This window comes from Apium graveolens, chromosome 11, assembly GCF_009905375.1.
Source record: "Apium graveolens cultivar Ventura chromosome 11, ASM990537v1, whole genome shotgun sequence".
In the NCBI taxonomy this organism is placed as follows: Eukaryota; Viridiplantae; Streptophyta; class Magnoliopsida; order Apiales; family Apiaceae; genus Apium; species Apium graveolens.
The window spans coordinates 13,148,573-13,165,397 of record NC_133657.1 but is presented as its reverse complement, the minus strand read 5'-3'; the positions used below and the strand labels follow the sequence as shown (position 1 = coordinate 13,165,397).

At 33.9% G+C, this 16,825-nt stretch overlaps 2 protein-coding genes across 6 annotated transcripts; both read left to right on the top strand.

Annotated features, from left to right (window-relative positions):
* Positions 1–5,014: 5,014 nt before the first annotated feature.
* LOC141696686 (uncharacterized) lies at positions 5,015–11,170 on the top strand. Of its 5 annotated transcripts, XM_074500801.1 has the most exons (11): positions 5,030–5,150; positions 5,577–5,689; positions 6,351–6,464; positions 7,719–7,861; positions 8,021–8,092; positions 8,250–8,365; positions 8,657–8,711; positions 9,196–9,316; positions 9,956–10,003; positions 10,230–10,324; positions 10,784–11,170. In XM_074500801.1, the coding sequence occupies exons 4-11, from the start codon at positions 7,724–7,726 to the stop codon at positions 10,883–10,885; spliced, it is 747 nt and encodes a 248-aa protein (XP_074356902.1). In that variant the 5' UTR covers positions 5,030–5,150; positions 5,577–5,689; positions 6,351–6,464; positions 7,719–7,723; the 3' UTR covers positions 10,886–11,170. The 5 variants fall into 5 exon arrangements, with proteins under 5 accessions (XP_074356904.1, XP_074356901.1, XP_074356905.1 ...); XM_074500803.1 differs by lacking the exon at positions 5,577–5,689 and having other exon boundaries at positions 5,015–5,150; positions 8,024–8,092; XM_074500800.1 differs by lacking the exon at positions 5,577–5,689 and having other exon boundaries at positions 5,015–5,150.
* Positions 11,171–15,747: 4,577 nt separating this feature from the next.
* Positions 15,748–16,309, top strand: LOC141695364 (putative mitochondrial protein ymf1). Its single transcript, XM_074499613.1, has one exon. It carries the CDS (start codon positions 15,748–15,750, stop codon positions 16,261–16,263), a length of 516 nt encoding a protein of 171 aa, XP_074355714.1. The 3' UTR covers positions 16,264–16,309.
* Positions 16,310–16,825: the final 516 nt, after the last annotated feature.

Here is a 16,825-nt window from a genome sequence, read left to right as displayed (position 1 = left end):
CATTCCTAGTATTGTTGAAGATGATGGAAGTGAAACTCCAATGAAGAAGGATTCTGCTAAACTTGAAGTGTTACTGAATGAGAAATGTCTATGCTACAATGAAGATTCTTCTCATCCTAGGGTAATAAGACTGAATGATGGTTTAGAAAGAAACCATATATCTTCTTTAAGGACTGCAATCTATCAGATTGGAAGTCAGAATGAAGAGATGAAGCAAGTCAAGACTACAATGTTTCAAGTCCTGAGGAATAAAGAAGAAAAACTGATATCAAGCTTTGTCAAGAATCATTATGGATTTAGATTGACTTAGTGAGATTGGTAAAAGTTACAAGGACTGTAAGTTGTAGTTAGTTATCTAGTTAAACTCTTATTTGCATTTGTACTTAAATGTTTTTGACATCATCAAATCTATTAACTTGTATATTTTGCATAATTTACAAGTTGGGGGAGATTGTTAGATATATTTGAGATGTCATGTCTAATATGATTCATGTTTAGTTTTCAGATCTTAACAAACAGGACATATCAGGACTTACTGGAAGTCGGAACTTAATATCAGAACTTAAGGTCATATCAGAACTTAAGTGCGGGAAGACTTTCATATAAGGAAGGAAACTTATTTACAGTAGAAGATCGAGACTAAAATAAAAGAAGATATGCATGGAAAGAGTTAGAAGATTGGAAGACTTGTAGAAGATATCTGATTGATATATTTTAGGAGACAGAATTGTATTCCATATCAATTAGAAGTTATCTTGTAATTGTGTACTATATAAACACAGACTTAGGGTTTACAATATATGTGTTATCATTATCGAGAAGATTATACATTGTAACCTAGCAGCTCTTAGTGATATTTGTTCATCACTAAGAGAGAACAACAATTCTTATTGTAACAGAGTTTATTCAATATACTTGATCTTTGTTACATACTTGTGTTAAATCGATTTGATTGTATAAACACTGTATTCAACCCCCTTCTACAGTGTTGTGTGACCTAACATTTTATCTTCTTTTATATCTCTTTAGTTGCATAATACGACGACGCCGAGAAATTACCAATTAATATCTTATTTTGATTTTATTCCAATTTCAAAATTATTGTATATACTAGATTATACCTTTTAGTTATAAAATACGAGACATCTCGAAAACAAAACCGAGAAACATTCAATAAATATTTTATTTTGATTTTATTCCAATATCAAATTTATTGTATATCCTCTTCTCACCTTTTTAGTTGGAGAATACGAGGCGTCATTTTCGACGATGCCGAGAAACTATCAATAAATATCTTATCTTGATATTATTCCAATATTTAAAATTATTTTGTATCCTCTATTATACTTTTTTAGTGACAAAATACGAGGCGTCGTCGAAGACGACGGCGAGTAATTATCAATAAATATCTGATTTTGATTTTAGCCAAATTTCAAAATTATTGAGAAAATATTTAAGCAAAAAATTAACATGATCTGATTTTTATAAAATGTAATGACCGAAATTGTGAACTACAAAATTTTGCATTATTTTTTAATTCACATTTTTTGTTATATATATATATATATATATATATATATTTTAGTACTTCAAATATACATATTAAGATATATATATATATATAATTTTAATGAATTGGGGATATTCATAGAACATACTTCACAAATTAATATATTTTATAGTATTTTGATTGTAGGACATAGGTGATCTCCGATTAAATAGTGGCCTCTATAGAAATTTCCTATATATATACATAAGGAAAATTAAAAAAAAAAGCTTACTTTGTTTATACATAACTTAAATATATTATTTCAACAATACTTAAAAAAGTTTATTTGACATAGTACGAGATCATATTTCTAAGCTATTAAATTATGGGATATCTTATACATTTGTTTAACATATAGTGATTTTTTGGATGTATATATAGGTGTACCATAATATTATTATTACCTTAATAAGGATCGAGAATAGTGATGAATCGTGTAACATCTAAGCATTCAATTTCCATCTACACACAACAACAAAAAAGAAGGTTTTAGTACTGTAAGGAAGTTTGGGACAGATGAAGGTGTTACATTAATATCTCAAATGCAAAATATATCGTTTATATCTTCATCTTGCCCATTTTTTATTTTGTTCTTCTCCAAATCCTCCGCTACAAGATCATAAAATGTTATCAGATCGTACTTGGTTGTTGCAGTTTAATTGGTAAACACTTTGCATGTGTAAATTAACAAAACAACAAATATGTACCTCCATGAGATGTAACACTCAAATTTTTTCTTCAAAACTATATTTATCAAATACCTATGTCACAATACAGACATTATATGTGTATTATAAGTACAAGTTGGATTACAACATGTTTGTTCTGCGTTTAACTATTCTATGGATTGCTCAAATGCATGATTGTAACATTTGGTACAAAGTATTCTTTCAACTCAGACTCAATCCCCAAGTTTTTTTTTTGACAAATGCAGAAAGTTCTCATTAAATTGAATATAGTACAGTCGGGACAAACCCCCAACTGTCGATACAACCAGGTGATAAAACAAATAACATACTAAAAACAATTAGATGATTTGTTTCCTGATCGTTTAACACATAGAATTTAAAAATTCTTGAAATTAAAAACGAAATCAAAGACATCCCAAGCGATCCAAATTGCAGCAACATCTCTGAAAATAGCAACATCGCAATTGACCATATCACATAAAAACTATGGTTAGCCCAGTGTTCAGAAACACCAATCGCATAAAATGAGATTGGAGAAGCGGCACCCCAGCTATCTTCATGTCGGACACCAGCTATAAACATGCCGAAGGCACCCCAGCTATCTACATGCCGGATACCAGCTATAGACATGCCGAAAGTATAAACCCATGAAAGATGAACAATCTTTAGTTGTGAAAGGTGAGCTCTTGCAATAATCACCACCGTCCCAGATCCGATGCAGGCTTTGCAGATCACCAAAAATATCAATAAATTCGTCCTCAACAGATCCATCACCAGATAAACCCAAGCATAACTAAATAAAAACATAACAAACACTCCAAAAGGAGAGACAAAACACACACTCCAAGAGGAGAGACACACAAACACCCAAAAAATTGGGTTTTATTGAAAGAAAATAAACGAGAATAACAGAGAATGAAGGGGTTGGGGCTTTCCACCGGAGAAAACTAGTGGAAGCCCCTCGATTTACTTGAAAATAGACAAACCCTAACAGAGAGGATGAAAGAAAGAAGGCTCCGGCATTGACATTTTTTTATCCCCAAGTTTTAAATATACTTCATTTTCATCTATAATAGTTAAATCATTATATGTTTACTTAATAGCTATTTGATTCTATGATATGAAGAATATGCATGGATGAATAAAATCAGATTCGAACAATTACTTAATCATTCATTACTAAAGTTCAACAAACCTAAATATATACACAAAAGTATCATACGTAATATCATATGTGAAAAAAATTAATGATGGAAGGGTGCATATAGAGGAGGAAGTAACAAAATGGATACGGTGAATAACAATAATACCTACGTTTTGTATTCAAGTGATAGTTACTTTGTAATTGTAGTAAAAATAATAACTGAAACTTTTTTGTGCCTGATAAAATAATAGTAGATGTGTCAATTGTATTTAAATTTAGCCATAATTTGGTATATATACATTTTCTTCATAAAATAAAACCACATTAATTAATTTATGTTATTGTCTAATTTAAAACTTTGTTTTTCTCTTTTATATTAGCAACAAAAAAAATAAAACTAACATTATATCGCAACTTTTTGTGGAAATATTATTTGAGATACTTTTACCTAAACTCAACAACATGATTCCCAGCGAAAAATAAAATATTCAAATTATAAAAAGAAATGGTAAAATAATTTATTTGGTGCTAATCGTAAAAAATAATAAAATTAATATTTTTTTGCTAGCACGCGTAGCGCGCGGGTAAAAGTCCCTAGTAGAATATAATAGAAATATCCATTATTCTTGAGAGAAGGGAGAGAGACAGCTAGAGAGCGAGATTGGGAGAAAGAGTGAAGGGATTCGTCCGGATTTCAAAGGAACTCTTCAAGTTGTATTCTCTGTATTCAAATTCTTAACTCATGATTTGTGGTTTTAATATATATATATATATGTTTTCTTCATATATCATGAGTAGCTAATCCCTTATTCCAAGAGTTGGGTAGTTTTTTTTTGGCTTGTTGTGTTTGTTTAGTTGTATTGTGAATTTTCTTGTGATTGTTAATCTGTCATTGAGAGCTTAACACAATTGAGGGAGTCGCGAACCTTTGATTGTATCTATAGGAATTATAACAAATCGGGAGAGGAGTTGTAATTCTAGTACATGATATGATAGACACAATTTAAGTATTGGATTGGGAGATTAATATGTGAATTGTGAAACATGTAAACTTTAATTTTTAATAGTCTATAATTGTATTTTGTAGGACCATGAGAGTGGCTTTCAAGTGATAGTTGTAGACACTATAATCTACCTCGGAAGAGGATTTTATAAACATTAGAAGGATTGTTTTTAATAAAACAAGAACACAAATTAGACATTCATGATAGACATTGAAGAACTCTTACTCTTGGATTGTTTTCTCTAAAATATATTATATAATTTTTAATTATTTATTAGTTTAATTAGTTGATAATCACATAGCACAAATTTTTCTCCGTAAGAGATAATAGACTTGAAATTGGTGTTGATATCAGTCCTTCCCTGCGAACGATACTCTAAAAATAAAAATACACTGTAACATTCTCAGCATTAAAAATAATAAAATTGAATCATTTTAATTAGTAAAAATTTTGTGTATAAGATGTCTTTCATTATTAAAAAATAAAAGTCAATCAAATTATATTAAAATTATAAAATTTAGTGGTAAACATGTGCATCATGAAAAAAACTGTTTAAGTAATAATTCTCTTATTTTAAGGTTTGGGCACAATAATATCTGCTAATAAGTAAAATTAAATGGGCACATTTTAGAAGCATTGAAATTTTAAAGGGTTTCTTGTTCATCATCTCTCTCGGCTTTCCAATTTTTTCTACAAAAGGAACAACAGTGTTTTTATTGGGGGTCCTTGGCTTGCCTCTTGTTTTCCACCCATTTAACCAACAAGTAAGATATCTATACATGTATCTCTATATGTATCTATGCATGTATCTTCTCTATCGCACCATGCATCTTTCTCTATCTGGGTTTTTTGACACCTTAATTTATTGGTTTGTCATGTACATATTTTTATTTGATACGTGAGATTAATTTCAATTTTCAATTTCTATGTATCAAACATGAAACATATTTTTTTCATATTTTTTAAGCGGTGTAATATTCACAAAAATAATTAAATTGAACGAGCAGCTTATATATTATTCATATATCATGAGATTAGTGCCTGAGCTTCAATCCGTCTGTTTTCTGACAAACCAAACTTTAAGTGATTTTAGAGTCGGCTATGTTTGGTTCAGTTGCAAGCCTACTAATGGATATCCCATCTTGTCTAATCATTTATAATTTTATATCTGTTTGTGTATCATTCAATAGGAACCGTTATGTTATCAACTCTCTTATAATGCTAAGCTTCGGAAGAAGCATACTTAGAACTCATCTTTTTATAATCGAAGTGCAGATAAAAGTACCAAAGCCTCTTGGGACAAGTAAGACCCCTCCTTTTTGTATGGCTAACTCTTTTAACAGTTCCAACCCTTAAATGTTTAACTAGTCGGTTTTCTTTAAAAGCTTTTGGTGAAAAATGTTTGGAAAATCTTTTAAGACAATAGTCTTTTTTTTTTTGCAATATCGTTTGGCTTGCATAGATTAAGGAGTAAATCATAACTACTTTATTCTTTCTTGGGACTTCTTCTCCTGTCTTAACTTAGTCTGCCTTTCAGTTCTCGGCACATTCTTCTTCTGCAGGTAGTAATCATAAGTCATAACCAGAATAGTAACTTCTAATTTTGTTCTGACTATAATTTACAATTTTACTTCTTTAATCATGTAATCATGCTACAATTTAATAATCAGGGGATAAAAACTTTTTTCCCATTATAAGTAGACCCTGTGCAAATTAATGTTTTTGTTTTGTTAGCCCTGTTCCTATGATTTTATGATTGTAGAATGTCTATGTGCCATGGGTTACATTGGATGTGTATCTAAGACTGCTTGCTCCATATTGTTATGCTTGCAATTAAGATGCTAATTTGGTTTCACAGGGTCATTACAAAGTTTATTTTTGCCTTCATTCATACACACTAGCTCAGTTGTATTTCACCAATTTTCATTTCTCTCAAGTATCTAATTATGGTGGCATTGATTCAGATTGATGAAGATGACATAATCTCGTGAGAAAGAAGAAAAATATTGTATCAGCATGGACGCAGCATTTTGAGTATATGAAATGAAAGCATAGATGCCTCACTAGTCCGTATATTTGTGAGTCTAAATTGTCTGACCGATGCACTTATTTTAATTCCTGCTGTTTATGTTTTGCGTCCCCTTCTAAAGCACTCATCTATGCATGCGGTCGCGACCTTGTTTGTGCTTAAGTATATGCTCCCTTTCATGATAACTCTTCCGGTATATAGCTTCATTATGCATTCAATTGTTTATAATATTATGTCTTAGCCCTGCATGCTTTTTTTCATGATCTTACTAGAAGCGCATAGCTGATGCAATAGGAAACAAATTAGGGAAAGAATAAAGAGAGGGCTTTACTGAGTACGTCATTAGCTTAGCATTCCAACTTCCAAGTATGTAAGATTTATTTGTAATCAGGGACGGAACTAGGAATTCAAAATCGGGTGGGCTTTACGCATCACTGGCCAAGTTTCACACACGGAATAAGGACTGTAGCTTCAGTGCTCACTCCTGAGTATTGGTTTTTATTTATTTTGGAGAGGATTTATATATGATAAATAGCAGTAGCCGTGAATTAATAATTAGATATTACTTGGTTTAGATAAATTGGATAACTTAGCTGATCTTCACACATAGTTGGACTAAGAAAACACATAATATGCATAAGCAGTAATTTTTTTTTTAAATCATCCTGGGCTTAAGCCCGGGTAAGCCCTTGTTTAGTTCCGTCTCCGTTTGTAATGTATATAGCAGCATTCGAGGCATTGTAGTTATATTATTGTTTTCTGATATTCTCAATCCATTTTAGAACTATGTATAGTGATTACTCTAGTTGATTTTATGTGAATAAGTTATGGAGAATTAAGTTCCTGAGGTTACAGGGAACTTTCTGAGGTAACATAAAAATATCCAATAGAACATGACATGTGTCTTATGTAGGGTCAAGTGTATATGTGTTATGGAAATAGAATAATTAGAGATCGTGTATTTGATTTTATCTGCCTACATAACTGCCATAAATAAAGTAATTTTATCATGTATCTCGGGTAAATTTCCTAAGGTAATCTCAGGAAAATCATTCTCATAATTATGTATATGTCCTCGATTTTTGTCAACTGTTTTATCTTTGCAAAATTCGTGGTGATCCTGTATGAAATTTATAAACTGCACTAAGCATATGTATACTTAATCTTCTGGGTTCAGTGTTTTTTTAGCTACAGAATTAAAAGTTTAATTACTTAGTGTCAAGTGGCATTGATTAAACTTAGTGCATATAACCGAGTTATTAGTTATATATATTTTATAATATTTCTGTGGTTCCAACGTTAGATGGCATGGCCCATTACCAAGTACCTGCAGTAGTCCGTGGCATCATTGGATCACGAACATGGGTTAGAGGAATGTTTAGCCGCCCAGGCCATAAACGCATTGAAGATGACAAGCTTCTTGACCATCATTTAAGTCGTATTGAGGTAAACGTGAAATTTTATTCCTCGAATATCTCATCTCCTGCTTTGCATATAATCGTCAATACTGTACCAATTGAATTTTTTGTCATACCTAAAGTCGATAATTTTTAAGCCGTGTATTTTCTTTCTTTTGCTGTTGTCATGTACCTTCCAAATTTCAAGCAGGAAGAAAGACTTCAAAATCTTCAGAAACGCCTGCATGTACCTTTTGACGAAACTCGTCTAGATCATCAAGTATTAAGTCTATCACCTCATCTCCTTTCTGTAGCACATTATTTCATAATGATATAGCTTCATTCATTACCTGGTTTCTCAATGAAGTAGCATTGCTTCCTTTTTCTTCTTATTTCTACCTATCTTTTTATTATAATTTATTTCTTTACCATGGTAGACATCTCTTTTAGCTTTGTGGAGAGCAGCATTTCCAGATGTTACTCTTAAAGGTTTGGTATCCGAGCAATGGAAGGATATGGGTTGGCAAGGAACAAATCCATCTACCGATTTCAGGTACAACTTTGCGGTTATGTATGACTGATATCCTGACCAGGAAATCAATAGCAGAATTTTATATAAATAATAAAGAATGAGTGTATACCCAAATACGTTGACGGTTGTGGTAACTGATATCTTGCCTTAGTATGCGACAGCAACATTATAATAATATAAACATGAAAGAAATACAGTCGCATCATTGAACTTACAGCATTTTTCTTGAAAGTTCTGAAATTTTAGTAAATGTTAAATTTCCTGTTGTCATATTAAATTGATATATGTTAACCGAATATGTATTCTTTGCAGGCACTGTGGTTTTTTTGCTGTAGAGAACCTGTTGTTTCTTGCAAGAACTTATCCGGTAAAGCTATCCAGATATTGCAATGTGTTTAGCATTCCATGATAGTTCTATATTAAATTATATATAGCTAAGTTTGTTATGAGGTTTATTATCCAAGGACTACATTCTCTTAGACGTCACTATATATCCTTGAACTGGTAATTGGTCTTAATCTCATGTTTGTTTGGTGTAGAATTATAGATAAGATAATTTGTTAATTGGACTTGTATGTCCTGATGTAAAGATATTATTTGATGGATGCGTGACACTTTTATCAAAGTCTCTAATCCCTCTCGATACCTAGTAAGGAATGTAGTATGTAGTCATTTTGATAGCCTGGATGATTAATATCTTATTCATACTTAATCCTGCAAACCAAACATAGACCAAGTAAATATTCTCATGTTTGTAATATTAGCAGTTGATAAATCATTGTTTTTTAATTTCTTCTGAGTTGAGAATTCTTAATTGAGTTTCACTAATCACATATATGTGAAACATGAAGGCTTCTTTTCTAAAGCTACTGTTTAAAACGGCCGGTAAGCGAGCTACATGGGAATATCCTTTTGCTGTTGCTGGCATTAACATCACATTTATGCTGATTCAAATGTTGGACTTGTACTCAGGTTAGCATAGGTGATAAGTTGATATTTTTGGTAAAAGGTTGTGGTACTGATTTGATCGTTCTTTCTCAGAAACATGGTTGTAATTGGACTCTCACGTGAATAAGCAAATTAGATCAAATAGCATTATCATTATTCATTCATGCATCTATCCTAGATGTAGCTGTTCTTCTGCAATATTTATTAAAGAACTGTAACCTTGCTATACTATTGATAACACATGATTACCTTCTCCATTGATATGTAAGAACAAAAATGACACGGCCAGAGAGTGAACCTTCTTAACCCATACAGTTTTATGTGAGCAGGATGTCAAAAGCTAGCATTTACTGTTAATTTGTGAAGGCATCAAAATTGATTTTTATTTACGTCTTTTAACTTCATCTTCTAGTATATCATTGAAAACAGTTCTTCAACTGTTTCCAATGATATAATGTTAAGTCGTGAAGGGATGATTAATTGTTCTCTGCAATTAACAAAATAATTTCATACAAGTTTTATGTATCAGTCCTCAGTTCCAATTAAAAAGATCAATGTAAACTCAAGTTGAATCTATATTTTTTTATACCAGTAGTATTTATCTGATAATATCACAACAAATAATAGACTGATCACCTGTTTAACTTTGTCCTAATCTTGCAGAGAAACCTAGATGTCTTCCGGGAGTACATTTTGTAAGAATGTTAGGAGGTAAAATCCAAATCCACTTCTTCAGTTATAATTAATTAATTTTTTGGTATATTTAGTCATATTTCCCTTTACCGGGGCCAGAGGAAGCCACTTATTTTGTATTTGATTTAAAAAATAGGCATACTTAGGAATGCTTCTTTGGGGTAGTAAATGAACCATTGTTTACATTTTCTCGTAATTTTTTTATTTTTTTTGCTGATGAAAATAGTATTTCCCAAAATTCCAGAAGATGAAGATGCTTTTGATGATTTGTACTGTATAGCATTTGCGTTGATGGACGTTCACTGGCTTGCGATGGAAGCTTCATACATGGAGTTTAATGTCTCTCTCTCTCTCTCTCTCTGTGTGTGTGTGTGGGGGGGGGGGTAGGGGCTATTTTGCGTTCCTTGTTTGTTTTAGCCCCACAGGGAGCAGCATGCTGCTAGATACCTGGGCTGTACTGCTTGGTAGACATCAAATATAGCCAATTAAAATAATATTTCAACGAATCTGAATTATGTGAGTATGATTTATGGTATGAAACCAAATAACAGCTTAATCATAGATATGAGACATCAACTTTTGTAAAGGATTATATTTTGAATTTTTGATCATCCTGACCTAGAGTGGGATATCAAGGATATAAGCATATAACCACTTCATTGATGCAAGGCCTTTCTAGATTCCAAGTTAATGTCTTTAAGATATAAAATCTTCATTTGTAGCATGACGTCTTCACATTGTAAAATTCTGATCCTGTGTCATTCACTATGAATTCTGATCTTGTGTTATTCACTATAGGAGGTTCTACGTAGGACACGAATGCAACTGGAGAAAGAACTTTCAATAGAAGACATTCGAGTAATACAAGATCTGCCGGCTTACAACATATTATTCATTTAGAGATCACAAAATATATGCCCCTGCTCTAGGATCCTCATCTTCTTAATGGAAAATTTTGATTAATGGTCAGATGGCTTGTTTCCGTGTCAATTGGTGACTGCAGTATTAGTCATTGCTGCACAATATTGTTAGTAAATTGCATAGTTACTAGTTAGTTAGATATGTCAATATGACTATACAATAGCATGATGTTATAATTCCAACCATATTTTAGAAAAGGTTGAGTGCACATCATCTCATATTATTGTTTCAGGGTTTGAACTGTTAAATTATCTATATTGGCTTTCCTGCTGCTCACTTTTTGATTTATCTAGAGGACTATTTTGTTAATATAAACTGTTTTGCCAAGTGCTCACTTTATCCACTATTCTGAAATGATGTCTGCATTTTAACCGTTCTTTTACAATGCTCAAGTTGTTGTATTGCATTCTTTGCAACTCCGATAACTTGAATCGATAATAAACTTTCTGAGTTCTTTAATTTAGGGTTAAACAACTTAAAGTTCTATAGTTCAATATTATAACTTTTTTGACGCGAGCAATGATCCAAACCTTATGAAATACGAATTTTGATCAACTGCTAAAAATTACTTCCTCCGTTTCACTCATTTTTTTATAAAAAAAATTGTCATAATAGACACGTATGTTAAGCTTGTTATAAAGTATAATTTCATGACTTTTTAACAAATTTTCTTTTTTTATATATAAAAATACAAATATTATATTTTTATTTAGAAAAAAATTATGAAATTTGGAAAATTATAGTTTATAAAAAAAAATACGTATCGAACGTTCGTGTATCCGTAAAAAACTCAGGGGACGGTGGGAGTAACAAAATTTGGGGAGGGAGTAAAAACTAACAAAATTTGGAACAACGTGATCTGATCTGATAGAGTGATTGTTGTAAGAAGCACGGGCTACCCACGTGAATGAGGGAGGGTCATTGTTTTTCTGATGGACCCAACCAATCCGATTGGGGTAGTGAGCCATTAGATTGCATGTGGATCGGGGGCAATGAGATTGGATTTAATTAACATCTCCGGGGTAGAGTAGAGGATGGACCCGGTTCCTAACAACTTTGTTAATAATATTAATACTATAAAAATTAATGACAAAAAAAAGGAAATAAAACATCGATAAAAAATGATGTATAGCCAAGTGGATGTATGAGAAATGTACACGTATGCGTGGGGTCATGGAAGAGATAAGAATGAAACACAAATTGAGTCACGCGATAAAAGAAGCACTTGCGAATTGTCAAACAGGATGGTGAATTGTCAAAGGGAATAGTAATGGTGGACACGCTCATGTTCGTATGTTGCACATTAAATATCTTTTTCTTGTTATTTTCTAAATAATTTATATGTACGTGGTTCCAGGCTCCTGGCTGCGAGGGAGGGACTAAACAAACGGTGATTTGTGCGGGTCTTTGTCCATATTTTAGCGAAAGCAACATATTAGCCGATCAAATATGTGATATGAATGACATTTGTTTCGTGATTAACGTGTTTCGTTACCAAAAATTGCAATTTAAATTCTAATTGCTTGGTTATTGAGTCAGCAAATGCTCAAGTAAGGGTATCATTGTCTACATGAAAAAAAAATGTTAAAGCCTGAATCCAGCAAATGATGTTAACCCAGGATCAAGCAAATATTGAGGCTGGAATAGAGACGGAGACAATTCTGATTGATGAAAGCAATCCTTTTAAGAAAGTGAAAATAGGGCCCGGGTTCGAAACAGCCTTCAAAAAAAATTTATATCATTACTCCGGGAGTATGGTGATGTATTCATTGGGAGTCCCAGAGACATGCTCGGGTTGCATGAATCCATAGCAATGCATAATGCATAGTTTTGATGTCAATCCTAACAGGAAGTCAGTTAAGTAGAGGAGAATAATTTTTTCCCTAAAGAGGCAAAAGGTATAGATGAAGAAGTCGAAAAATTACTCAAAGCTGGAATCATATGTGAAAAAAAATACCTGGAAGTTGAGCCCACACCCATGAGTATTAATCCAGCCAGCAACCATAATTTTAACCAGGGAGCCTGGACTCTGAAGGTCGATGGATCTTTGACAAATGAAAGGTCAGGAGCTGGGCTTATCTTAAAGAGCATTGATGGTTTAATGATTCAAACTGCCATATCCTTCGGCTTTCTAGCAACAAACAACCAAGCAGAGTATGAAGCCCTGATTGCAGGACTGAAGCTGGCCAGGACCTTTAGGGTTCAGGACCTATACATTAATAGTGACTCCCAGATTATAGTCAAGCAAACAAATTGTTAATACATAACAAAGAATCCCATATTATCCAAGTACCAAGATTTGGTCCAGAGCTACCTTGCCTTGATACCACGAAGCCAAGTTCTACATATTTGTCGAGAAGGGAATTCAGAGGCCGATACCCCGTCCAAACTGGTCCAGAACTCATCAAACGTAGACTGCTCTGTCTACTTTGAGGAATTGTAAAAGCCAACTATAAAAATTGAAGAATTCTTAGAGATAGAAAATACCACGAATTTGATGACTCCTTTAATCAACTACCTAGAAAATGGAGTCCTCCCAGAAGACAAAGGGAAGGTTCCAAGATTTAAAGTTAAGGCAACAAAGTTCTTTCTTGAAGAAGGACTACTCTATCGCCAGACCTTTTCCCCTATCCTGAAATGTATCGGCCCAGCGGAAGCGGAGTACTGTTTAATGGAAGTCCATGAAGGAATATGCAAAGATCATATGTCTGCAAAGGCACTGGCTCACAAGATCATAAGGCAGGGTTATTACTGGCCCACTATTTACTAAAATGCTGTTGAATTTGTGAAAAAATGCAAGCAGTGCCAACTCTGCAGCAATGTATTCCGGCTCAGCCCATTCCTACCCTCTTCAGTCTTATCTCCAATCCCATTCGCTGTTGGGGGATAGATATCATGGGACCCTTTCCCCGGGCTAGAGGGGATCTGAGATACCTATTAGTTTCACTCGACTACATGACTAAATGGGTAGAAGCGAAATAAATGAGAACCATCAACCAGCAAGACAGCATAAAGTTCATGGATAACATCTTGATGAGGTTCAGGATCCCAATAGTCCTGGTATCAGATAATGGACCATACTTAGTCGGGTCAGAATTTGAATCCTATCTCCAAGAACGGGGCATCAAACGCAAAAAATCATCAGTAACATACCCTCAGGGGAACGGACAAGTAGAAGTCACAAACCGGATCCTTCCCCGGGGCATCGAGAAGAGACTTAGAGAAAATAAAAGCAAGTGTCCAGAAGAGTTGCCCAATGTGTTATGGGCCTACAGGACTAGTCTCGGACAAGCACATGCGAAACCGCTTTCAAGCTAGCTTATGGAATGGAGGCAATGATGCCCATTGAGGTAGGATCCCCTTCTCACCGAACATCGATGAAATAGCCAACGAGGAGAGACTCAGAATAAACATCGAGCTCATTGATGAGGTACGAGACCAAGCTATAGCAAGGATGGAGAAATATAAGGAGAAATCAAAGGAACACTTCAGCAAGAAGTCCAGGGTCAAAAACTTTCAAGTTGGAGACCTGGTACTTCGAGACACAGAGGCCTCGGACCCTACCAATACTATAAAGCTGATGCCTAAGTGGGAGGGGCCATACAAGGTGAAAGAAGTATTAATGAATATGGATAAATCCGAGATCCCCAACACCTAGAATGGACTCAAGCTCAGAAAGTTCTACCAGTGATAAAGAGAAAGCAACGAAAGCAACCAAAAACTTGTAGCCTATGGCAATCAACCACTCTATGATTTAATTTTTTGTAGGAAGAAAATTTGAGATTAATGAAAAGAATCTTTATGTTTCAATTAGCAATTATTTAAACCATTACTATTAAAAAAGAAAACATCAATCGGGCTATGGATTCACCTGGGTTGAAAGCATTCAATTGTTACTTAGAATATTTTTAAGTACAAAATACATTATGAAGACAACATTAACCCGGTTTAGTATGCATACACGAGTTGAAAGCAATCAACTTCTACTTAGAATATTTTTTAAGTACAAAAAACAATAAAACGAAAACATCAACCCGTCTATGGATGCATACCCGGGTTGAAAGAAATAAACCTTTACTTAGAATATTTTGTAAGTACAAAAAGAAACAAAAAACAAACATCAACCCAGCTTTGGATTCATAACTGGGTTGAAAGCAATCAACTTTTACTTAGAATATTTTCAAAGTACAAAAAGCATCATGAAGAAAACATCAACCCGACTTTGAATTAATACCCGGGTTGAAAGCAATCAACTTTTACTTAAAATATTTTATAAATACAAAAAATATTAAATAGCAAACATCAACCCGGTTTTGGATTCATACCCGGGTTGAAAGCATTCAATTTTTACTGAGAATATTTTTCAAGTACAAAACATTATAAAGCCAAAAACAAACCGGCTATGGATTCATACCCGGGTTGAAAGCAATCAATTTTTACGTAAATTTTTTTTAAGTGCAAAATAATTATATACCCGAGATGAAAACAATCAATTTTAAATTAAAATATATTCTAAGTATAAAGAGCGTAGTAAAGGAAATATGCTGCTAAGAAATATCAACAAAAAAAGCAAGGGAAACCATATTAAACAGCAAGCTATCGGTTGAGTTGGCCATTTCCGGGCTATGTATTTTCATTATCGAGTCGAGCTGTTTCATTCCTCTTATCCTTTTCTTTATTTTTGCTTTCCCTTCTTGATCTCCAAGTCTGTAAAAAATTGAATAGGAACTATGTATGTTAAGCACATGTTGCAGCCAAATGGGCTTGTAGGAACATGATTTCTGGATGCTGGGAGATGGACAGACCAGACTGCATAAAACTATACTTTGTTCGAAAGAAAGATGCCTCAACTGGATAAATTTACTTATTTCACACAATTCTTCTGGCAGAGGGAAAGCCTGTTACGAGTAAGTGGAGAGGAAAGATCTCTAGAAATTCTTATCTCATTCCATTCCAGCGGCTCAACCAGTAACCAATGGCGAAAACTCAAAAATCCATGGTTTCCCGGTAGAATCCTATTTCGCCCAAGTTGTTTCGGAACCGAAAAAAAGAAGCGGTTTTTCGCACAGCTTGCTCATAGTGCAAGTCCCACTTGTATATCGTATTTTTCCGAAGAAGCATCGGACAGGTTGGAGTTCTTACCTTCTTGGGACTCCATGGACCAAGATCTACTTTTATTATATGGGCAATACCGATCTACTTTCACTTTAGTAGATCATATGGATGTAGAAAAAACTTCTCATTTTGATGAATTGGAAACATCTCTTTTCAATTTCTATTTACCTAGTTCATATCTTTGTTTCGTGTGTTCCCGGGAGGAATTAAATCTCTTAAATCTCGGGATACCACCTAAATAACTGCGGCCAGAGAGTAAAGTAAAATAGGTCGGAGTCTGAGGTCGGGTCGGACGACATACATCTTGGTTTGTTCCACAGCATGCTCCTCGCTGCCCTATGGAGTAATACGGGGGGCAAGACTCTCTTAGAGGTATTAACAACATCTCTATCTCTATATGGTGACTATCACCTAACGTCTTTCACTCAACAGCTCATCACTGTTACCGCGAGAGATGACTTGGTCGAAACCCAAGTGCCTTCCTATGGGAGAACAAGTTATCTTCCATGCGGGCGAGGCTTAGTCAAGCACAAGTTTGGGTATTTGCCACATGCTCACTCCTTACCACTAATGGTATCATTGCCATGCATGGGAGATCGCATTTAGGGTTGTGTTGCTTTTGAGTGATAGATCTGGTCCCATCTAGTCTAGAATAAATATCATATAGAGAAGAGATAGACAAAGAAGTCTGTCAAAAGGGGTCGATGGATCGCCCTTAATGCCCAACAAGTCCCATGCCTTTCTTGGCCCAACCGGCTGGCGATTTCCGAAAAGTCTTTATGCATTTTTAGAGCAAGAAGCAGA